This window comes from Mastomys coucha, unplaced genomic scaffold (genome assembly GCF_008632895.1).
Source record: "Mastomys coucha isolate ucsf_1 unplaced genomic scaffold, UCSF_Mcou_1 pScaffold15, whole genome shotgun sequence".
Classification (NCBI taxonomy): Eukaryota; Metazoa; Chordata; class Mammalia; order Rodentia; family Muridae; genus Mastomys; species Mastomys coucha.
In genome coordinates, this window is record NW_022196897.1 from 95,665,210 (window position 1) to 95,690,631 (window position 25,422).

The 25,422-nt window shown below is 36.9% G+C and overlaps 1 protein-coding gene across 2 annotated transcripts in view; it reads right to left on the bottom strand.

Moving 5' to 3' along the window:
- Nucleotides 1-11,121: 11,121 nt before the first annotated feature.
- Bbox1 (gamma-butyrobetaine hydroxylase 1) overlaps nt 11,122-25,422 on the bottom strand; it is a 54,852-nt gene continuing 40,551 nt past the window's right edge. For both annotated transcript variants that reach the window (XM_031371325.1, XM_031371324.1), the window contains exons 5-8: nt 21,391-21,496; nt 15,849-16,045; nt 14,018-14,184; nt 11,122-11,647 (exon numbers count right to left, since the gene is read on the bottom strand). In XM_031371325.1, coding sequence (XP_031227185.1) covers nt 11,487-11,647; nt 14,018-14,184; nt 15,849-16,045; nt 21,391-21,496 — 631 coding nt within the window. In that variant the 3' untranslated portion in view covers nt 11,122-11,486. The remainder of the gene's footprint in view (nt 11,648-14,017; nt 14,185-15,848; nt 16,046-21,390; nt 21,497-25,422) is intronic.

A 25,422-nucleotide genomic window follows, 5' to 3' on the forward strand; every position in this document is an offset into this window, starting at 1 on the left:
GATCAAAAACTCAGGTGACAGCAGATACTGGCAAGGTTGTGGAGAAAGAGGAACATTCCTCCATTGTTGGTGGGATTGCAAGCTGGTACAACCACTCTGGAAATCAGTTTGACAATTCCTCAGAAAATTGCATATAGTACTACCTGACGACCCAGCGATACCACTCCTGGGCATATACCCAGAAGATGTTCCAACATGTAATAAGGACACATGCTCCACTATGTTCATAGTAGCCTTATTTATAATAGCCAGAAGCTGGAAACAACCCAGATGTCCCTCAACAGAGGAATAGATACAGAAAATGTGATACATCTACACAATGGAGTACTACTCAGTTACTAAAAACAATGAATTTATAAAATTCTTAGGCAAATGGATGGATCTGGAGGATATCATCCTGAGTGAGGTAACCCAATCACAAAAGAACACACATGATATGCACTCACTGATAAGTGGATATTAGCCCAGAAGCTAGGAATACCCAAGATAAATCTACAAACCACATGAAACTCAAGAAGAAGGAAGACCAAAGTGTAGATACTTCAATCCTTCTTAGAAGGGGGAGCAAAAATATCCATGGAAGGAGTTTCAGAGACAAATTGTGGAGCAGACACTGAAGGAATGATAATCCAGAGACTGCCCCACCTGGGGATCCATCTCATATATAATCACCAAACACAGACACTATTGTGGATACCAACAAGCCTGATATAGTTGTTTCCTGAGAGGCTTTGCCAGTGCCTGACAAATACAGAAGTGGATTCTCACAGTCATCCATCGGACTGGGCACAGGGTCCCCAATGAAGGAGCTAGAGAAAGGACCCAAGGAGCTGAAGGGTTTGCAGCCTCATAGGAGGAACAACAATATGAACTAACCAGTACCCCCAGAGCTCCCAGGGACTAAACCACCAACCAAGGAGTACACATGGAGGGACCCATGGCTCCAGATGCATATGTAGCAGAGGATGGCCTAGTGGGTCATCAATGGGAGGAGAGGCCCTTGGTCCTGTGAAGGTTCTATGCCCCAGTGTGGGGGAATGCCAGGGCCAGGAAGCAGAAGAGGGTGGGTTGGTGGGCAGTGGGAGAGGGGAGGAAATAGGGTTTATTTTTTTTGGAGGGGAGACCAAGAAAAGGGAGAATATTTGAAATGTAAATAAAGAAAATATTTAATAAAAAAAAGAAACAGTTGTAGTAAAGGACTTTCAAAATAGAACTTCATTAGCCAGGAATTAAGGCCAACAATTGAAAAATGGGACCTCATAAAACTAAAAAGCATCTGTACAGTTAAGGAAACAATCAGTTGAGTAAAGAAGAAATACTGGAATAATTAGAATAGAAAATCTTTGAACCTATGATCAGTACATGAAAGAAAAAAATAACATGCAAGAATAAATTAATGATATGCTGGCTAGTTTTATGTCAGCTTGATAATAGCTGGAGTTATTTGAAAGAGGGAACCTACATTGGGAAAATATCCCTATGATATTGGCCTATGGGCAAACAAACCTGTTGCAGTTTATTTGATCCCACCATGAAAACTGAGATTGTGTTATTTACTGAAAAACAAAACAAAACAAAACAAAACAAAGAAACCTGTTTCTAGTTGTGGTGTGGCTCAGCCCTTAGTATATTATTAGTATAATCCTTCTGGCTGGTATATAGACATGACCTTTGTATACATACACTTTTAATCACAAGTAATGAAGGCAAATTTAGTTTGTAGAAGTATCCATATTTGAAAGTACTGTCTAATTGAGCACCAGACAAAGTGATGAAAAAAAAAGTGAGAAAGTCTTGACAGACTAAGATATGCCCAACTCTCATGAGAAGAGAGAGGAAATAGAAGCTACTTGAAGGGCAATGCACAGAGAAGGAGGAGGCAGTTTTACTGGGAGAGTTTTATAGAGACAGGTTGAAGAGAGAACAAGCTAGACACGGGAAGATAGTACAAGCCAGAGAATGAGAAGGAACCAGAAGATTAGAACACATTGCTAGAGTTAGTTTGAGGCCAAACAGAGCAATTAAATCAGAGGCTAGGAGAGAAGCCAGATTGAGTCAGTCAGCTTGAAGAAGAGTTTGATCCAGAATAGCTGAGTTAAACGAGCCAGCCAGAGCTTAGAAAGAACTAGGATGGGGTGAGTGTATTCAGCAGAGAGTTTCAGAATCTGAAAGCATTCTAGGCCTAGATTATATTGTACAAAGGCAAGAGGCTTCCAGGACTAGGCCTAGGTTAGCAGAGAGAGGCAGTAAACCTCAGAGATGTGACAATTACTTCAGGTGAATAAAAGATACTTTTACACAAACTTGTGGTCCATTTTTAAAATTAGTGATTGATGTGTGAGTGTCCAGACCATTATGGGTGGTGCTACCCTTGAGAATGCAGTCTGTAGCAGGAGTTTCTCTGTCCAATTAATTTAAATATTAATACAACAAGAAGTCTGTGATTGGACAGGGAAAAGGGTGGTGGAGCTTAGACTTGCAAAGGCAGGGAGTGACACAGGAGAAGAGGAGGAAAATGGAGGACGAACAGGAGGATTCAAATTCCGCATGGCTCTAAATAGCTACATGTAACTTTAATATCATATAGGGATAGAAAAATTGGGATAACTTGTCTAAGCTAGGTGGGCAGCTTGTATTATTATCAATTGGCTCTGAAATTATTGTGTGAGCATCTCTTGACTTGAGAATTTATTTACATATAAATCTGACTGATTAATTATAAGCCTCTGGAGTTTTGATTTTACCAGGTTACTGGAAACTGTGACAGCTAAGCACGAGGTGGGTGGTCATTGCTTGGGCCTTGGGTGGCAAAGACCCACCAAGGGAATTTAGAGACTTGGGTGGAGACATCTCAGGAGCTCTGGACCAGGGAGTCTGCCAAGATGAGAACACCCTGCTGGAGTCATGTGGCCCGCCTGTAGCACAGGAACTTGTTGTTCTTTTATATATTTCCCAAAACCGTGGTCCTGGGGCTGTATAAAAAGTAGTCTGAGCAAGGCATGGGAGCAAGCCAATCAGCAGCATTTCTCCATGGCCTTTGTGCATCAGTTTCCGCCTGTAGGTTCCAACCTTGAATTTCTGCTCTGACTTCCTTAGGTGATAAAATGTGATCTGAGAGTTTTAAGATGAATAAACACCCTTTCTTAAATTGCTTTTGGCTATGGTTTTATCACAACAATAAAAACCCTAACCAGGACAATGACATAAGCAGGAAGATAGAAACTCACAGAAAGAATCAAATAGAAAGGTTGGAGGTAAAAATCACTACATGGGTCTAAACCACCAACCAGAGAGTACACATGGATGGGTCCATGGCTCCAGCTACATATGTAGCAGAGGATTGCTTTATTTGGCATCAGTGGGCGGAGAGACCCTTGGTCCTGTGGAAGCTTGTTTCCCCAGTGTAGGGGGGTGCTTAGAGGGGTGAGAAGGGAGTGGGTGGGAGGGGAGATGGCCCTCTTAGAGGCAAAGGGTGGGAGATTTGTGGCAAGGAGACCAGGAAGGGGGACAACATTTGAAGTGTAAATAAATAGAATAACCAATTAATAAAGAAATCACTACATAACAGAAAGTAAAAGGATAGTGAGTGAACTGGACATGACTAAAGAAAAAAAATCTCCAATGTTTAAGTATGACAATAGAAACTCTCTAAGTGAAAATTATATCAAGAAAAAAAATCAAACATTACACAAGAACTGTGGAATAACTACTAACCATTCAAGATTCCTCACATAAGGGTGACATGCAGCACCAGACAAACTGAAGCAATGCTTGAAGTAATAATTTCCAATAGCTCTCAAATTAACGTCAATGCTTAGAGACGTGAAGTAGGACAGATTGAAAAACTAGAATCAAAGAAAAATCTAGGCATAGCATATCCAAGCTTCAGAAAAATAATGACATTAAAAAGTAGTGAGTGAATGTACCTTTACTGCAGAGAAGTAAGGATATTTCTATCAGATTTAAGATTCCATGCAAGCCAATGAAAATAGTAGTGTTTTACTCTAGTAAAATATTTAAACAATGAAACAAAATCCACCAACCTAGAATTCCATATTCTGAAAATTGAGAAACAAAATCCCCACCAATCTAGAACTCTGTATTAAATTTTTTTTTCAAATCTGAGAGAGAAGTAGATTTTTTTCAGACAAATGAAAACTGGGGGGTGGTATATCAAAATATGCCTCATTTCATATGTGTACCATGCAGTCGTCTTAGGAGATCAAGACATACAAGATTCCTATAGGTAATTGGGATCAGATCGCCTTTGAAAAGATTGCCAACTCTTTCAACAAAGATCTTCATGAGCTCCAAGGAAACAGAAGGAAACAAAACCCAACCCAACCCAACCCAACCCAAAACAAAATATCTTAGTGTTCTATTGCTGTGAACAGACACCATGATCAAGGCAACTCTTATAAAGGAAAATATTTAATTGGTGCTGGCTTACAGTTTTAGAGGTTTAGTCCATTATCATTATGGTGGGAAGCACTGCAGCATGCAAGCAGTCTGGTTCTGGAGGAGCCCAGAGTTCTACATCTTGATTGGAAGGACATCTGGTCCTCTGCATGTGCAGGCAGGAGGGGCCTACATTCCATGCTGGGTGGAGCCTGAGCACTAGGAGCCCTCAAAGCCCACCTACACAGTGACACACTTCTCCCAACACAGCCATACCTTCTCTAATGATACCTCTAATAAGACTACTTGTGACACTCCCTATGGCCAAGCATCCAAATGCATGAATCTACAGAGGTCAAATCTATTTAAACCAACACACACACACACACACACACACACACACACACACACACACACACAAGCAAAAATCAAAACATGAAAATCTTTTCATGTTTTTCTCCTTTTTACAGCTTAATAAAAAACCTTCCAATCCACTTGGTGTTGTGGCTCATGTTGTTTGGTTTTAGAGCCATGGGCAAGAGACTGAGGTGCATAGCTTATATACCAAAGCAACCTGGCCTCCAGATTCTCTCAGCATCCTTCAGTCCCTACTTGATATACCCTACCCTTAACTATGAACTTTCCAGTCCAGGGGTTGGGTTGCCCTCCCTATATAATTCAGACATTTTGGTCTTGAAGCTCTCCTCTCCTCCTCCTCTCTCTCTCTGTCTCTCTCTGTCTCTCTCTGTCTCTCTCTCTCTGTCTCTCTCTTTCTTTCTCTCTCTCTCTTTCTCTCACACTCTTTCTCTTTCTCTTCTCCCTCTCCTCTCTCTCCCCCTTCCAATGGTGACTCCCAGGCCTCTTTTCAACTTCCTAATAAACCTGAGTTTAATATAATCTAATTGGGCTTAAATTGGCTCATTTCACCTGCAGCAGAGAAATAATTTATCATACCCCTTTAAGCCCAGCACTTTGGAGGCAGATTCGGGGTGATCTCTGTGGGTTCAAGGCCAACCTGGTTTACAAAGAAAGTGCCAGGACGGACAGGCTTATGCAGTGAAGTGCCTGATTCAAAGTAGACATATACAGCACTCCTTCCCCCAAACGTTAAAACTTCCAAAGTGTTATTGGAAATTTTGGTTATTTTTATAATAGGTGTCTGAAAAAAGTTTGTTCAATCAATGCAGTAGAGACACTATTTTCATCCTGTGTGTGGAGAGCTGTATCTCAATGAGAGAGGACTTTTATTCATCTGCAATACTCCTGGTAAACAAGGAAATAAATAATTTATTAAACGACTCCAACAGCAGGAGTTGTTCTTTATGTTAGCTAGTTTTTATAGCCTCACCATGAATGAATCAATTATTTTCTCATTCTGTACACAGAAGCACAGCATATTCTGCTACTGATAATCACTGTGGCCAGTCTTGGCAGAAACTGTTCTCATTTTTCTTCAGAGGTAAGCCTTGTGCCTAAAACAGCCCAAAACCCAGACAGAAGCCCCAAATTAGAAAGCTCTAGGAGGTACTGCTGTGGAATTAGTCACCACACACCCACTTCCCAAAATTTCTCCAACACCAATGGCCAGGAGCCAATGCACAATGTGTGTAATCTGAGCTGACAGTGAATTTCACTTGTACTAAAATTGTAATATTTTGTCTAATTCTAACTTAGTTTTAAAGGTTTGGAAAAATTGAGCAGAGTGGGACTGTCGGATATCATTAAGGGAGAAAGATATCTATTGCTTTAGACTATATACATAATAGGAGCATTTAACTAAACTCTTTAGTACCAGAAAAGGCTAATTCTGGGGAGGCAGCACCCTTTTTATTGTTTTAAAATTGTTATGATGGGAGTTTTGCCTGATAATCACCAAAGGTTGAATTTCCAGAATCTGCCCTGTAAGCCTGGGATTTGTTTGCTGTTTCCAAAACCAATGAAACAGCACTCCAAAAAACACTCTGATTTATTTTTTAAAAAGTTGTCTTAAACCACATTCCATCCACTATTTCCTGAAGTATAAATAGCAATAGCATTAACAGCAGATGAGATTATTTTAGAGCTTTGGAGATATACTTAAAATGGTATATACCTTATATTTGTAACTTCTTATGGTATGATTTTTGCTTATAGGTGGTTCACAAACCACACTGTGGTCTGATACCTTGGTCCAAAGGAACCATTCTCTCCTGCCTGAAACATCTCAGAAATGTTTAACACACATGCAGTATCCACTCTTACTTCATTCATCTAAGACTTCTCTTGTTTTTCTGTGGCCCTTCAGTAGCTAAGAGAAGACCCAGAGAGTCTACCCAATTTTGTATAATCAGGGCTGGCACACAGATTGCTGTGTCAGTCCCAGTAAAACTTCATTTTTTCAGCCTCTTGCTTCCCACAAGCTTTCCTTATAAACTAAATCTTTCCTGGAAGCACTGGGCACAACTGTATTCAAAAGATTTCTGTATAATTGCTTCTCTGCTTTTCCCCCCTTAGGCAAACATACGGACATTTTATCAAACATCATAGTCACAGTGCATAGTGTCGATGGTACGCAGCTGACACTCACCAAGGAGTCACCAAATAAACAAGCAAGGCACCATTTCTGGATGCAGACCTTTTTCATTTAGAAATTATCCAAAATAAGTACTTGCTAAGTAGAAGAGAATGAGTTTTCCTGTCTTTCTATTCTTGGAGAAAGTGATGTTTCCAAGTGTTCATTCCGTGATGTGGCCACAGAAATACTGATTGATTGTAAATGTTCTCTGATAACTGAAATGAGTTTAGTGAGAAGACATTAGCAGTAAGGATAAAAAGGTACTCAGGGAATATTTATGTGTAGGATAAGTGAAAGTCTGAGTTAAACTTTCCATTCTCAGGACGCCACACTGTGAAATCACCATTGTCACAGATGCTTGATGACCCCAATTATCATTCTGATTTCCCCAAGAAAGTCAGTGTACTGGTCCAGCTGTAGAGGGTCTGTACAATTGTACAGGTGTAAATCAAAAGGTTTGCCTTTCAGTAGGTTGGTGTCGATTTTGTCAGTTTTACTGCAAGAGTTGCTCTGGGTTAGTGATACAGAGATACACATTTGTTTGATGGTGGGGCCACAGGTGCAGAAGAGTCAATAAACATGAACATACTATTTTATTTTAGGACACATAAGTCTTATTTCATGTTTAACACACCTATAAAAAAAAACTGCAATTCTTACCACCATAGTTGATTTGAAATATATCCTACATGGAAAGATCTCACATTGAGTCCACTGGTGGGGCACAAACAAACAAAGAAAAGAATTCAATGGATCTAAACGTGCACATGAAAAGAGAATGTATATCCCTATTTCTATTCTACCCCATGTACAAAATTGCACTAGAATGACATTGAAATTGCTTGTGATACCTATCAGTCATTGATGTCTAAACAGTCTTGCTTGACCTTATTTCTGGTCACAATCCAAAGTATTGATGGTGGAGACTAACCTTTCTCCTTTCCAAGAATCAAAGCAAGACATACCTGATATCTATTTTGAAGAAGCCATACCCAAAGGACCCATTTCCATAGCAATTAAATAGTAAAGAAACAGAATCATAATCCAATCTACATTTTCTTAGGGAAGACAGTATCAGATATTATTTGCTTTCACTTATCAGTTATCATTAATTATGTAGCTTTTAAAAAGCAGTGCAGCAGTCATGTCATAGTGAATATGGGGTTGGAGATATCAGTATTTTTGACATATTTTCAAAAACTTAGAAAAACTCACAAAGGACCACTGCAGATGAAGGACCACTGGAACACTCACTTAGCAGAGGCTTGGAGATGGGCCAAATAAACAAGAGTGCCAGGAGCTGTCTGCACATGCCACGTGGAGTGCCATCATGGTCACATGTAGCCTGGAAAAAGGAAATTACTGCATTGGGATCTAAATAGTCCCATAAACAGCATGCATACCCCAACTACTGTTTATAGTGTTCATCATTGTTTACTGTATGGCTTGCCCTGGAGAAAGTACTGGGAGCATTTCACCAGTAAACCATTTCTGTAGACCTCCCCAGAGAAGGAGGTGTTGTTGATGTCCCTACACACAGAAATGTCCCATGATCAGGACTGCCATCAGCCACTCCACTTATGGTCCTGACAGCCATTGTGATGTCACTAAGCACATGCACTTCAGATGATGATTTTACAGTCACTTTGTTCATGTCCATATACAGTAGGATTCTAAGGCTTGTTCTGGATGCATGTCTATCTCAGACAGCAGAGCTATTGCACTGTAGGCTGCCCGGTGCCTCAGACGCCATGCCTGTTCTCTCTCTATGCACACACATTATCCAGACCTCTAAAACAGGACATATTCTAGGCCACAAGACTTAACAAATACAAAATAATTTAAATAATTTCTTATAATTTATTAGGTTATAGGAAAACAAAACTAGAAATTAATAAAAGAAAGTCAATAAAAGCTATACACATAATCAAGTATTGAGCAATACCCTTTGAAGGGCCACTGTATCATCGAAGAAACTGGGGGAGAATTTTAAAACTAATTCTAGAAGCAAATAAAAAAGTATAATATATCAGAACATTTGAGATATAGCTAAGGCCTTCTAAGAGAAAACTTCACAAATGTAAGTGATCACATTTAAAAAGTTAACAATGTAATGATGCATCTTAAGGCTCTAGGAAGGGGTGGTAATATGGCTCAGTAGCTAATATCACATTCTACTCTTTCAGAGAACCTGGTCTAGTTCCTGGTTCTCATGTCAGATGGGCCACAGGTTCCTACAACTTCAGCTCCAGTGTATCTGTCTTCTTCTGGATTCCAAAGGTACGTACATGCACCTATATGTACACAGATCCACAAATACATTCCAGAAAAAAGAAAATAAAGAGCAGGGTAGAAATTGATGAATTGGGGACCCAAATTAATAAAAGTAGGGATGAGAAGAAGGATGTTAAGATAGATTCTAAAGAAATAAAACATTGTAGCACCTTTTGCATTTGTCAGATATTAGTCGTCTTTTGTGCTTCCGTATGAAGTTTAGGATCCTCGTTAAAACTCTGATAATTTGCAATTCAAGAATACCTGGAAAGTCTAAAAGAAACTGATGATTTCTGAGACACATATGACTTACCAAAATTAAACCAAGAGGATATGAAGATCTTAATCTGATTGAAAGAAAGTAAAAGGTTGAAGTGGTAATAACAGGCATCCTATAAAGGTGAGTCTAGGGCCAGAAGGAGGCTCTGCTGAACTCTGCCAAATCACTGAAAGAGGCAAACACTAGTACTTCATAGATTGTAGACAAATTAGAAAAAGAAGACATGCTCTTGCTAAGCCAGCATTTTCCTGATACCAAAGCCAGATAAGAACACAATAAGAATAAACAAATAAGCCAACAATAAAAAAAACTACAGACTAATTTTCCTGGTGAACATCGATATAACTTATTATTTTTTTATAAGCTGAATTAAAGAACTTTAAACACAAAGATCATACACGGGAATGAAGTTGGTTTGATTGTGGGGATACCAGGATGCTTTCAACATATACAAGTTGATAAATGTTAATATAGCACACAAATAAGTTGTGGCAGAAATCACATAGTCATCTTAATAGTTAGAAAAAGTCCATGCATTCCCTCATGATAAAAGGTTGGAAGAAACTAGGAGGAGAAGAAAAATACCCTACATATTAAAGGCAAGATATGACAAATCTGTACCTGACATCACACTTAATGGAGAAAGACAGAGATTTCCCTTTAAAATCAGAAATGAGCCGGGCGGTGGTGGCGCACGCCTTTGATCCCAGCACTTGGGAGGCTGAGGCAGGCTGATTTCTGAGTTCGAGGCCAGCCTGGTCTACAGAGTGAGTTCCAGGACAGCCAGGGATACACGGAGAAACCCTGTCTCAAAAAAAAAAAAATGAAAAACAAAAACAAAACAAAACAGAAATGAGGTGAAAGTCATCACTCTTTCCATTCTTATTTAGTGCAGTGCTAAGAACCTTAAACTTCAAGATGGGACATAAAGCAAGACATTGAGAAAAGCATATAAGGATAACTCTATATTAAGATGATGTCACCACAATGAAACCCCCTCCTTTGCATACTAAATAAAGTTAGAGATTTCTAGAAACATAAAGTTTACACAGATTCAAATGTCTACAAAATGAAAAATGTAGGTACTATAAGAATCTCAGCAAATTGGAATTTCAAAGCTTCTTTTCCCATTGGTGTGGGAGGCTCAGTAGACTACAACTTCATGTTGTGTTATGACATCTGAGTTCCATCACTAGGGGAGTGGCCATGCAGAAAGATGAGACCAGCTGGTAAGGGTGTCCAGAAGCTAGCAGACATCTTGTCCATTCAGGTAGGTTGCTAGCATCTTTTACAAATTCAGGAGTTGAAGACAAGGAATGAAGAAGAGCGTTGTGTGCTTAGGTGAGAGCAATGCTGGCAGTCTGTGGGAACATTTCTCTAGACAAGACAAATTTAGAGAGGCTAGATTTTTCTTTTAATTTGGCATACTTGGGTTTACTATCATGATTTAAGGATGACAGACAATGTTGTGATTATCAAGTGAATGAAGTCTCTAAGCATGGGCAACAAAATTTTGCGATATAAAAAGAATAAAACAAATCTTTGAAAATATGAAGATCTTTCCAAGCATGCTAAAGATATGCAGTCATGAAAAATGAGACCACGTAGGCAGCTGAGCAGGGACATATTTTAAGATTTTTTATTTGAAACACGAGCTTTATTCATGTATAAAACAGTTTCATTTGCCAGAAAGATTTGTTAGATACAAATCTATTTGCAGGAGTTTTGGTAATACTTGCTAATGCAAAGTCAGAGAGCGCATGCCACAGAAAGGATGCTTTGAGACTAACCCTTACCATGACATTACATAAGAGAGCTATTGAATATGATTGCAGAGAAAAGTACTCTGATGAGAGAAGCTGCATGTTCTGTTTTAAAGAAATTATTATCTGAAGATGTTGATCATGATATGAGAATAACCATGCTATAGATAACAACCTTCAGTCTTTGGAGTAGCACTACAGTTTAAGGCCAGGGGATTCAGTTCCCATTTGTGACTCTCTGTCTCAGAATACGAAGCCTTGACATCACTACATCCCAGTCAGCATAAGCTCCTTCTAGATGGCGAGATATCTCAGTCCTTGCCTCATAGCTACGGCGTCCATGAAGCAAGCGCCAGTTGTCAAAGGTAATCACATCACCTAAGTAGGAGAATTTTTGACATGAATAATTTGTATTTATATGATTTATGAAGATAGAAATTATTACTTACAAAGTAGAAATCATACCTTTGGTTGCAAGTAGCAAAATTTTAAGGTTCAAATCTGTTGCTCAACATAGTAATTATAATTAATAAGAATGAACTACATTCACTAAGAAACCAAATAACAAGAAAATACAATATGCAAGATGCCACCATTACTCAGTTTACATAAAAAACCCAGAATGTTTTCTTTTGTAAAAATAACTACACAATTTCTTTTTAAACTAATTTTGTTCTCAGACAGTTTTTACATGTAGATAATACATTCTAATTACCCTCCTTCCAATCCTTACCACTGTCTACCCCCATGGCATCCAGTTCCTTTCCTAAATTCTTAACAATTGATTTTTTTTGTGACCTCTTAGTTTTACTAAGGCCGTGTATGACTATTGGGTTGAAACTCTCCATTGGAACTTGTCAGGGTTATCTGTGGAACACAACCATAGGTAATGGTTCCTCATATACATCCTACCATTTAAACCTCATAGTTTGATGGACTTTTATGGACATGATTCTATAAAAGAAGGCTTTTGTGTTCTACTTTTACAAATTTATCAAAAATAGATATTCTGTCACCATTCAAGAGCTTTATGTAACTGTAAGGATAGTGAGATTTTTGAGTGATAGCTTATATTCTTCATATTTTATATACATATTTTAAAAAAGGAAATACCAAGAAGAAAGCCGCACTTCATCTCCTCATATGTGAGAAAACTCAAATCGAGGCATTTAACCACTTTGGATTCCAACTCCTATTATTTTTTGTATGTATTTTTCCCATGGTGTTTCTGTTTTATATGGTGCTATTCCTAAAATAAATCTGCTTTAACTGCATGCCAAAGGCTTTATAAAGTTATCTAGTTCTTTTTATATACTTTATTATGTTAAAGAAAATTTCTAAAAACAACTCAATTCGGTTTGTTATGTGTGTGTTTGTAGTCCCATTTACTTAGGCAAATGAGGTAGGAGTATTACTGAAGTCAAGCTTAGGAGCTAAAAATGAGGTTTTATGATATAGCAAGGAGAGAAGAAGGAGGAAGAGGAGGAAGAGGAAGAGGTTCAGGGACTGAAGAGATGTCTGAGCAATTAAGAATATTGCTTTTCCAGAGGATCCTTATTCAACGTCCAGCACTCACTGTGGCTCACAACTGTCTGTAACTTCACTCCCTGAAGATTTGATGTCCTTTTCTGGACTCTGTGGGCATTACATAATGTGTAGTGCTCAGAAATTCAACAAACAGACACATGAAAGGGTAAATGAAATCTTAAAACAATAAAAATGTTCATATTGGCCAAGGCAATATCAAAGAGAAATTATGCAAATAATTCTCTTTATTTGCAAATAACATGCACATCTTTATGATCAGATCCATTTTTAAAGATGGTGTCTATAATCAATAAAGATATGCTGTAGTCACTAAAAAGGGAGATTTTATGTGTTCTCTTTGTGAAAACTGATAGTTATGCAAAATAATGTACATACTTAATTAACTCAATTTCACTATTCCATAATATATACATATCTCAAAACATAGATGCAATAAACATTTACAATTTTAATTTGAATTGAAAAAATAAATAACAAGAGAAATGGTCCAAGTTTGGTGGTATTTTAATCAGCAGAGATTGTCTAGAAAAAAATATCAATACTTTCTTATTGACTTCAAGTTACTAGGATAGGCAATTCTGCCTTATTTTATTACTACTATCTTTGCTAGTTAAGTTACATCAATAAACATTACTCATGTATTTTGGAGTGGGAGTTACAAAGATAATTTTGTTTAGCAAGAGAGAACTTAAAATAAATTTCATTTGTATTCTGCATTTTCACTACTTTGAGAAGTTATGCCTTTTTATGAATGTAGGTAATCTTCATGTTGTCTATTCCATTTCTTAGAATATAGGTTGTGTTCATGAAACTTTAATAGAATATGGCATTTGATGTGAGGAAAGATAACGTTCTTTCTTGGATTTGAGCCTGGGTAGCTTTAGTTAATAAAATAAGGAAAATCACACAGGTGATACAGAAGAGTTTTCAAAAAACTATCAGAGCAGAAAATGTAAAATAGTTTTAATATTAAGCACAGGCTTCATCTGACCTTGCTTTGAATGATTCTTAGATGGAAAGATTTTAAAATTTCATGTGATAGGATTTCCATGAGAGTTAGAAAAAAAAACAAACTACTTTTAAGTCTGAGGAGTTGGCAGCCTAGAAGTAGAGTTGTCAAGAACCTGCTATTTGGGCAAATCAGCTGCCTATTAGTAGTCTGCAGTCGTACCAATCAGGATGCCATTTTACTCCACTAACCTGGATTCATCTTGAAGGTGTACTTGTATTCTTTGTTGTTCATGAGGTCAACAAACTCTTTCAGAGCAGCATAGAAAGGCTGAACTCTTTCAATGGGGACATCGAAGACTGTATCTCTGGTTGCATTATTGAAGTTGATGCGAACCACTTGGCCTTTATCATCCAACCTATTTTATTTAAGAGGCAAAGTTAACATCTAGTAAGTGTCAATTTCTTTTGGAAGATATGTTTGAGCTATAGCATACATAAAAACATACAAATTAAACATAACGTGGTTATGTGGTTTTGATATATGTTCCCACTAGGCATATCATGCCTACTTATGTCAAGTTAAAATCCTAAATAGCATTTTTAAAAAGTAGTTTGAATTTAACTGTCAAGTTATAACTAAGACTCTTGATCTGCTAGGCACAATGGTATGTGCTTGTGTGAAGGGTGAGGCGTGAGGATCTCAGGGGTGAACACAATGTGAATTGTATTGAGATGTATTTCCAAAGGGGACAACTCCTCACCTCACAGTTTTCAGAGAACAACTTCGATTTATTTTTATGTAAAATTCATTCCTGAAACGCATCTTTTCTCCATCCTTCCCATCCAACCTATGCAGAAAATCTTCTATGTCTACCCATAAATTATATCTGGTAGTGGTTTGCTCAATTCTCACTGAGGAGGTTGACAATGCAAGTTCCATTCTCAGCAAGTCTCCAGAGCTACAGGTCCCCTTTATCATCAACTCTGCTTTCCTTTTAGAACATGCAATGTTCTTTTAAAACATTCATTATAATTTGGCTGAAAAATTTAAACACCCCACCCTTCTTCTAAGTCCTCTAAGTGTATGGTTCTTTGTTTTTTTCCTTTGATGCATTCCAAATACTAAGCAGTGCCTTGGCTCCAATAAATACTTGCTGACTGAAGGAATGAAGAATATATGTCAGTCTAGGACTTGATAGAGAGAGACAGAGAAAGAGAGAGGCACAGAGAAAAGTTAATTGAGCATATAAAGAAGAAAAGGAAAAAAAGAGAAAGTATTCTAATTAAAAACGAGGAACAACTCAGTCAAAAAAAAAGTAAGGTGTTTCTCATCATGTACTCACAATGAAGTTTAAGAAAAAAAATACCAAAAGTAGTCTATGTAGGACTACTTAGTAGAACTGTGTAGGACATGAATTGTAATTTCTGCTGACCTAGCACCTTATGAGAGCTGTTGCAGTCTTAGTCCACATGGCCAAAATGATTCTGCTCCAGAGGTGCGCATGGGATCCAGCTATGGCTAAGTAGCACTGTGTAATATTCTAGTATGGTCTTTGTAGTGATGATCTAATGAATGGACCTAGGCGTGACTGAGCATGGAGTCATCCAGCTATGCTACAATTTTTGAAAAACAAACACTATCCTTGCTAGGATGAAGGATGTTGAGAAACTTGGGCCTCGTGAGAAGTGTCTTTTAAAATGAGGCCAAAACAAAATGACAAAGTTAAGAAGAAAAAGCAAGAGCTTCTGGTTGGCAGGACGTAACTCCTGGATCCATTTTCAGTTATATTCTGTCACTTCCAGCTGTAAAAGTGCTAAGGCCTATAATCTCATCGATCACGACAAGGCAGAGTTTATACTTAGAAAATGAAGCATGCATGAATTCTTAGTTACCAAAAGAATCTAACATTGATTGGGAACAAATTTTATGTCACTTGGTAACCTTTTTTAATGGAAGAACATACTTTCTTCTTTCTCCTAGCAAGTTATTAAGTCACAGCTTTGAACATAATAAGAGATTTCTGCTGCTTCACCCCTAGGTCAACTGTTCCAGTGACAGTGAATTCATAAGACTACTCACTCTATAATCTTGTGTTTAGATTGAACAGAGAAATCGCAGTAATCCACTCCAATGTCCGTAAAATCTACAAAGGTGGAGGAGAGAATATGGAAAGCCTGAGGGTTCTTCTCCTTGAGCTTTTGGCACACATTAAACCCATCTACGATTTCAGAGTCACCTCCTGTGACTGTTTGCTTGATACAGTGTAGAAGCTGAACCTGTAAGGCGAAGTGAGGAAGAGTTAAAGATGGTGGCACCTACTTTTAAAAATCAGTAGGTTAAATATTCAAGAGATAGAAATTAAAAATTAAACAAACTTAAAAAATCTATTCTCCTATCTCAGTATTGAGGGGAATCACAATGAAAAGTTATCTACAATAATGTGATATATTTCAAGCCTGCTGCAGTTGAAGACATGTGCATAAGAATAATGCTCTCTAGTAGGGCCCAGATCATAGCAGTTGTAGTCAGAAAGCACAGCATGCTGCTGCAGGCTGGGAAGCCAATGACAGAGGCAGGTTTATACTGGGTAGTAGACTGTGGATAAGACTTGGGTTACATTAAATAGAATGAGAATGCAAATAGGTGACAGAGCTGATAGGTCTGAAAAATGTGTAGTCTACTGGATACTAAAATCTTGGCTACAGCAGATTGTTATAGCGGGAGAGGTAGGCCAGGCTGGAAGGATAACTGGCTTTTGTCACCAGCAGTCTTAAATGCCAGATGAAGGATTCTTGTACTTGCTATTTTGCGTAAGGGTCATTTACTCTGGAGGTAATATGGACCAAACTGAAAAACACTGTGTCTATTAGTCCAGTGGTGTTTCACAGATACACTAATTTTAAGATGGGAACAGGCCAAGCTATAGCTACTTGCCATTCTAATGAGTCAGTTCGTACATGAAGATGTAAAGGCAATGAATTAGGGTGGGACTATGGGAGGAAATGGTAAACCAAACAAGGAAAGTATTAATTGTTCGATGTGTTAAGAGAACATGGTGAGCATATTACAATTTGAGAGGCAAAACAAAAATTAATTTTGTTTTTGTGAATAGGGTTTTAATTGCTTTTGTGACTCCTTTTGGTAAGTCAGTTTAGGCTGGATGATTCTGAGTACCTAAATTTAGAGCCTGGTTTTCTGTTTGAAGGAACTAATGACATTCTGTTGGGAAACCTTGCTTTTACTGATTCCAATACATTTTAGATCATTGTCTCACTGATGTGACCAAATATACATACTTGGGTGGATATTAGTGTTAGTGAGAAAACTATTCACTTTTCTTGGTTGTCTCCATAGATGGTCTAGAACAGTGGCTATTAAGGCTTCTACTGTGATGAATATGTTCTTTGTTGTGTAATATAATAGTCACCAGTTCCACATGGCCATTGTATACTTGAATTATAGCTATTATGGCAAAATAATTTAATTTAAAATTATATTCCATATTTCTTTTTCCACATATCTGCATATGGTTGTACACATGTGTGTGTTTGCATGCCTGTGGGTACATGCCATATGTGAGTGTATATGAACATGCACACAAATGTGTAGAGTCCTAAAGCTAGCATTAACAGTTTCTCTCCATTGTTCTCCACTTTATTTATTGAGGCAGTATATTTTGGTTGAATGTAGAGCTTGCCAAATAGGCTAGCTAACAAAATAGATTGATTGGAGGTTATAATGTATATTTTATCCATGCTGAAATTACAGGAGAGATGTAATGTGGGGATCCAAACTCTGGTCTTCACACATGCCTGCTAGGTGTTTTATCTACTGAGTCACAGGTTTTATATCAATTCTTATGATTTTATGTATAAACTGTTCTCAGATAATAATTATTTTCTGTATACTACTTTTTATGATGGCATTTAGCGTTCAGTAAACTTGTCTTCAGTTTGAAGATGGAGAGATTGAAGTACAGAGGTATCAAAGTATATGACAAAATTCAGTTAGTATGTGATAAATATGGCTCATTTGTCACAAATCCAAAACACAGAAAGCCCCCCTCATTTCAGGGGATCCATTTATAGCAATCATAGAAATCCAGTCTTAGGTGTTTATGTCTCTCTATATGCAAAATGTCAATTCTTGGAAGACAATTCAAACAAATTAGTAATGATTCAGTCTTTAAATGGAGCAACATTTTAACTTTGAAAAGTATGTACATAGACTGAACAAGGCATTTTAGAAAGTTACCTCAGCAGGTCAAGGAGAGAGCAGGTAACATGGCAACACAAAGGATAAGTAGCCATGTTAGCTACAAGCTTAGAGAGGTCCAAAGGATACAAGAACACAACTCTTCTCTCAGGAGAAGCACAGTGGTTAAATTCTTTTGAGTTTTGCCCTAATGGACCCACTGATTCAAATATTAATTTAAAAAAAGCCAGTTGATATCTTTTACATATGAGTAGACCAAATAATATCTCCTTTTGTATAGATATGTTTTAACACAATCTTATAAAAGAAAATAGATTATGGAGTCTGACAGTATTTTCACCACTAATCCAAAAGCTAAATATACTCCTGTCATATATAGAATCCAATTTTGTTTCACATAAATCATTCAGAATAAAAAATTCCTTTCTAAATATTTCCTTATGGAAGCATGTGACTTTTGGCCCAGAGAAAAAAGTGAGCAAACCCACATCTGTGTGTCATTTAAGATGTGTCTTCTCATCCTGATCAAGTTGAACCCTTACCAGGAAAGTAATTTTCCAGATCATTTCAAACATATTGAAAAGAACATTTACCTTTTCTATTTGTTAAAGAAAAGATCAAACTTTGGTATTAAAAGATTCTTCATGATTCAAAATGGAAGATTCACAATGAGACAGCATATATATGTTTATCTGCTAGAATGAAAACAAGTCAGGAATTCATTATTTAAAAACTACGGAAAAACATTGGCTTTGGATGTCTTCTTTGGCTTACTGCACACTTCATGGCTTCTCTTGAGCAGATTGCTCATGTTTCTATCATGTACAAGATTTATTAAGTTTTGAGCTAAAAAGAAGTATAAGATTTAGTTACTGTCTTTGAATAGTTTGTAAAATATGACAATATCTATAAATAACCTATCACATTTCATATTATGGAAGTTAGTAACTCCAGTTCTGAATTATCATGGTGCGTTAAACAGATAGGCAGAGATGTAGGTTCAAGTCCAGGTTTTTCGTCCATTAGTGGTTGTCCTAGAGAACCTTACGCTTCATGTTCCTGTCTAACTAAGCAAGGCATGATCAAGTTTGTCTACCCTACAGGACTTCTAAGAGAAGTAATGTAAAACTGAATACTCTGAGAAAGCATAAAATACTGAGAAGATGCCAAGCATTTTATTATATTTTAAGAACATTTCTGAAGCCATTGAATCATATTTTTCCTTAGGATATCAGTTTTTACTTAGAAAAAACTTAAATTCACAAGAAGCAAAACATAACTTAAAAGTTAAAGTAGGACTTTTAGTTATCCAGATCCATTCTTTTAAGTTTTTCTACATTCAACATCTCCAAGTAACTGTTAGCAGACAGAATGCACTGAGTGGTTTGTTGTCTCTGTACCACATTCAGAATAAGCCTCACTGTTTCTTCCCTTCTCCAGCTCCTGTCCCAAAAGGTGATCAGAGGAGTCATTTTTCTGTCATCATTTGGTTCGGAGAAATCATGTGGTGTTTTACAATCAACATAATAATTTAAAACATATGAAGCCAAATACTAGACTAGCTTAGCTAACTAAATCTGGCAAGAACAATGGGTAAGAACCAGGGCACAGGGAAAACACATTCAGTTAAGATGATGGTCCAAATGAATTCATTTTGCTTTTGGCCCGTTTATTCTTAACTAATTCAAGGATTGCCTAACTTTTTATCCATTTCTGAAGATATGGAATTGTATGTGGTTGTTTCTGTTCAGTTTACTTTAGCTCAAAACTGAGGGTTACACTGTCTTTAGTTTTCTGACTATTTGTTTTTTGGTTTAAGAAAGTAATGATTTTGTAAAAATGTGTTTGGTTTAGGAAGATGATGATTTGTAAAGATGAGGAGGGAAAGACAAGATTCTCGAGGGTAAAATTGCTATGTACGATGATTCTTCTCTGGCAATCAGTCTTGTGGGTGCAATATAAAAGAGCATCCATTAAGAGCATGGTTATTCTGTTCCTTATGCTGATATCTCTTTATAATGCATTTACCAGCTTTTCATGAGAGAAATCTACTTTCTTATCTCCGCAGTGTGGGCTAGCCTCATTAATTGCTTAGACAAATAAAACAACACTGAAGAGGCCTTATGCTGATTACTGGCCTAGGTCCCAAGAACTCACACATGGTTTGGCTTGCTCACTGAAAATGTTGCCAGTTGTCATGTGAGAAAGACAAGGCTAGCCTGTTGCAAGATAATAAACTAGGGGGAGCAGAGGCAAGCCATCTCAGCACCCTCTCAAGTGAGTTGTTTCCTAGCCAACTTGGCAGCTGACAAGAGCCAGATGCCTGAAAACAATAACCACTTAGCTGAGCACAGCTCAAATAATAAAAACATATGTGTGGAGTATCTAGCTGTTTACTATGATAATAATATTAATTATTATTATTTATCACTATCAGGGTTTGAACAGCCTAATAAATGCTGGTCAAGCATTCTTAACATTGAGCTACATCCTCTGGAAGTATTTTGGTAAGCTTCTCCTTTCACATGTACTGCCCTTCAGTTCAACTTTGTGTGTTTGATGCCTGCATGTGAGTATGAAGGTGTGTGCATACCTATGTGCATGCAGGATGAGGATGGGGCAGAATGTGAAGGGGTCTTCCTATACTGATTGTTCTTTTAAGCTGTTAACTTGATGAGGGATGTGTGTGTGGTTGTGTGTGCATGCCTGTATGTGTGTGTGTGTGTGTGTGTGTGTGTGTGTGTGTGTGTGTGTAAGCATCAGGACAACATTCCCTTAATTATTTTCCACCTTATTTTAGGAACAGAGTCTATCACTAAACCTGGAGCTCAACAATTGGTTGCACTAGCTAGGTAGCATGCCTCAGAGAGCTTTTTTTTTGCCTTCCCAGAGCTGGGTTTACAGACACATGAACACACCTACACCTTTTTACCTGGGTGACAGGTACCTGAACACAGGTCCTTATGTTTGTGCAACAAACACTTTTATCAATTGAGTCAGCTCCAAAAATCCCAATGTGGAAAGTTTTTAATTCATTTGCTGACATAAGGATCACCATATGACTTCACACTATATCCCCACATTTCATTCTTGTTTAATTCTTGTGGGAGTGATACATGTGCAAAAAAATCCCAAGGTATACCGCTGTCTTAAAATTTGTCTTGGCAAAGTAAAATACTCCAATAGCTATATACAAGAAGAAAGATGAGTGAAAATGTCCTTTCCTTTTTAAAAAGTGAGGACATTCAGAACTTAGGCACAAGGCATTTGTGAGTTCAGGTTGCGTTTCAGAAAAGAAGATGGACATAACACATATCTAGCAATGAGATATATAATCTAGACTCAGTCCAGGAGAACATTTTTTTCTTGGCCTGGCTTGTGGAAAATGTGTTCAAGTTCACCTTACCCCAGGTGGATGGTGGAGGGCTGGGTAGTCAGTGTGGAAGCTGAGCTTCCCAGTTGTATAAGCCACATTGTTGGCATCAATCTTGTCCTGTACTTGCCAAGTGTGTCTGCAAAATACAAGAAACATGTGTTTTAAAAGATTGACGCTAAGCCAGAGGAAATGTGCTACAATGCATTTGCTATGAGAGGGGAAATGGAAAGTTTCCATTTTATGAAATAATTAACATAATGACTAACAGCCAGAAAAATTTTAACCTTTCTCCTGAGTGACTCTTTGTGAAGTGGCATTTCTGAATTTCTTCTATCAAGACACTGAAGAAGAACACATATGCTAGCCTCTTCCATAGGATTGGTAGGGAGGTAAACATTGGGATTATGAGTTATTTTTAAAAAGTTTAATCCATTTGATTTACTACAGAAAACTCATATAATATAAAATGAACAATTTTAAGTGAACAAGGTAGTGGCATTTAGTATATCTAAATGGTAGCAACACCTCTGAGTATAGCTATTCTAAAATCATGCCCATCCATAGCAAAAACTTTGTAGTAGTTTGAATAAGAATGTTCCCCACAGGCAGATACATCAGAATGCTTGGTCTTCAGTAGGTGACACTGTTCAGAGAGGTTTATGAGGTATGGCCTCATGAAAGGAAATACATTACTGAGGTAGACTGTGAGAGGTTCAGGCCTCACTAAACTAGCAGATTTTCTCTTTATGCTTGCAATTAAAGATGCAAGCTCTCACCTTCCTGTTCTTGCCCACATACCTGCTGAAGCTGTCATAGTGAATTCTTATTCCTCTAGAAATGGATGCCCGAAGAAGCCTCTTTCTGTAAGTTGCTTTCATCATGATATTTTATCACAGTAATAGAAATGTAGCAGCTTAAACTTCTTATCTACAGTTTCTTCTCATTCTGTTCTCTTCTAGATCTTTGAGAATCACTGATCGGCTTTCTGTCTTATATGTTTACCTGTTTTGAATATTTACTACACATAAGATTGTATATTGTTTGTTCTTTTGTTCCTGGCTTTTTTTAGTCTGCATGTTTTCAAGATTCATTCACAGTGTTAAAGCATATGCTTTCATATCACTTCCCTTTATAGCTGATAACTTTCTATTGTGTGGTGCTAGGTGTCTGAATTCTGCACTGTTCAAATGGAGAGAATACACTGTATTTCTCTATTTTTCAATAGTTTGTCCCTTTAGGCTGTTTCTACTTTTTGGTTGTTACAAATAGTACTGATCTGGATATATGTGTACATGTATTTACTTGAATACTTGTTTTTAATTTTTAAAATGTATTCATAAGAGTACAATAGAAGATCAAATAATTGTTCTGTGTTATACTCTTTGAGGAATGGGCAAACTAGTTTCTATAACAGATGTACCATTTTAATTCTAACTAGCATTATTTCAGATTTTCAAGTTCCTCACACCTACACTTCACAGAGCCTGATTATTGAAAATTGTTATTATAGTGTATTCAGATAATGTTGTATTATTATGGTTTTGATTTGTGTCTTCCTAATGACCAATTATAGTGAGTACCTCCAATGTACTTGCGAGATACTTGTGTGTCTTTGTAGAATCACCTACGCAAATCTCTGATTTTTAGATTGACATATTTTTTGTTGAATCATAATAGTTTATTACCTAGCAAGCATACTAGACTATTGATTAACCTGATTTGTGAAAACTTTCATATATTCTCTGGGACTTTGCTATTGTAATTTTAAGAAGATTTGTTTCTATTATGTATATATATATATACATATATATATAATATATTTGTGAGTATGTGTGCTATGTGTATGCAGTGCATTCAGGGTCAGAAGAGGGCATCAGGTTCCCTGGAATAGATGTTACTGAGTAACAGTAACAGAACTGGCATTACAGGTGGTTGAGAACCTCCCTGTGTGTTTGCTGGGAACTGAACCTGGATCTTTGGCAAGAGCAGCCAGTCTTTTTTACTGGTGAGTCATCTCTCCAGCCCTATGTGAATGAATGATTTTTGATGTTCATGGGTTTTGTAAAACCCAATTTATCCACCTTTTCTTTGTTGGCCATATTTTGCTGTAATAGCTACAATCCCATTACTCAAGCCATGATCACTCAAAGTTTCCTATGTTTTCTCTTCTAAGAATTCTAAGATTTATAGCTTATTTTTCACTTATCGATCCAATTCAGTTATTTTCTTTGTTGTTGTTGTATAGAGTTTGAGTTAGAGTCCAATGTCATTCCCTTACCCATGGATGCTCAGTTGTCCCAGAACCATTTACTGAAGACACAATTATTTCCATGCTGAATGTCTTTGATATCTTTTTCTGATAGTCAGTTGGCCATAAAGAATAGGTTTATTTCTGAACTCAATAATTTCTCTGCTTTATTTGTCTACCTTTATTCCAGTAGCACAAATAGTGATTATCACAAATTAGTTTTGTCTATTGGTAGCCTCTTGAAATTATTTTTTCCATTTGTAAATGAGAAGGGTAATTTTAGTGGAGAGTTCATTGATGCTACACTGGCTTGGGGAGAATTAATATCTTATTGATATTGCATGTTTCAGTAAGAATACCAGATGTTCTTTCATTCATTTAAGACAATTTATTTCAGGGATTTTCATACTTTAATTGTATGAGATTTTTTTTTTTTTACTTCCATGGTGCATTCTATAAGATATTTTATTCATCTGACTTCTATCCCAAATTCAGTTGTCTTAATTTACTTTTCAGAGTGCTTATTGCTTCTATATGTAGGTACAATTAAGCTTTACTTGTTCATTTTGTACTCTGCAACTTTGATGCTCTGAATTATTAGTTGTGGTAGCAGTTTTTATAGATTTCCTCTTCTTTCTTCTTTTTGTCTTTCTTCTTCCTCTTTTTCTTCTTTCTTTTCATCAATTTATTTATATCTATCCACCTATCCATCCATCCATTGATCTATCTATCTACCATCTACTTACCTATTTACCTACCATCTATCTTTCTATTCTATATATCATTATCTATCATGGATTTATATGTTTATATATAATTTACATACCTTTCTTTTGTCATCTATCAGTATGTATGTATACATGTATGTATGTATATATGTATGATCTATCTCTATCTATCCATATTTTATTTATTTGAATCTACCAAAACTATATTTAATAGTGGTGGTAAAAGCTAGCCTCCTTGGTCTATTCTTCTTCCAAATGGAAAATGATCAAGTTTCTATTACACTATTAAACTATTACACATAGCCTGTCATAGTCACAATCATTTTTCTCCTTTCCAAAGTAACAAGAACCATGACTTGTTATCATTATCAATAGTTATCATTTATTTGCATTTCATTTGTCTTTACTCAAATGTATGCCCATCTACACTGTGCTTAACTTTGCTCAGAAAAACATATATTTATTATGTCTTAAGTATCTTTCATTTTTGCATGATTATCATTAGTGTATGTGTTTATGTATGTTCAAATGCCTGTGGGTGCACATATTGTACAAGTCCAAATATACATGTGTAGAAGCAAGAGGTTGATACTGGGAGACTTCTTAATCACATTCCACTGTTTTCATTGTGGAATGGTATCGCAGTTGCTCATTGATTTGGGTAGTCTAGTTAGCCAGAATGCTCAGAGAAATCCTTGTCTCCACCTTCTGAGCACTAGAATTGCACACAAGCCACTATGCAACCCAACATTTACCTGGGTGCTGGGATCTGAATTCTGGTCTTTGTGCTTTCACAGCAAGTAGACAGAGCTGCCCTCCTTGATCCTTTTTTAAGTTTCTTAAGTTACAGGTTTTCTCTTCAAACTATTCTTTTAATTTAGTTTTTGAAGAAATATGAGATTTTGAGTTAGAAAGCATCCCAGTTTGGACTTGGGATTCGTGCTGCTATTTAATACATTCCCCTGAATTTTGTACCACTAGAAAACAAATGACTAAATGCCGATGCTTAAAACCTAAGGCTCTGTACCCCATTTTTTAATGGGGTTATTTGGTTCTCTGGAGTCTAACTTATTGAGTTCTTTGTAT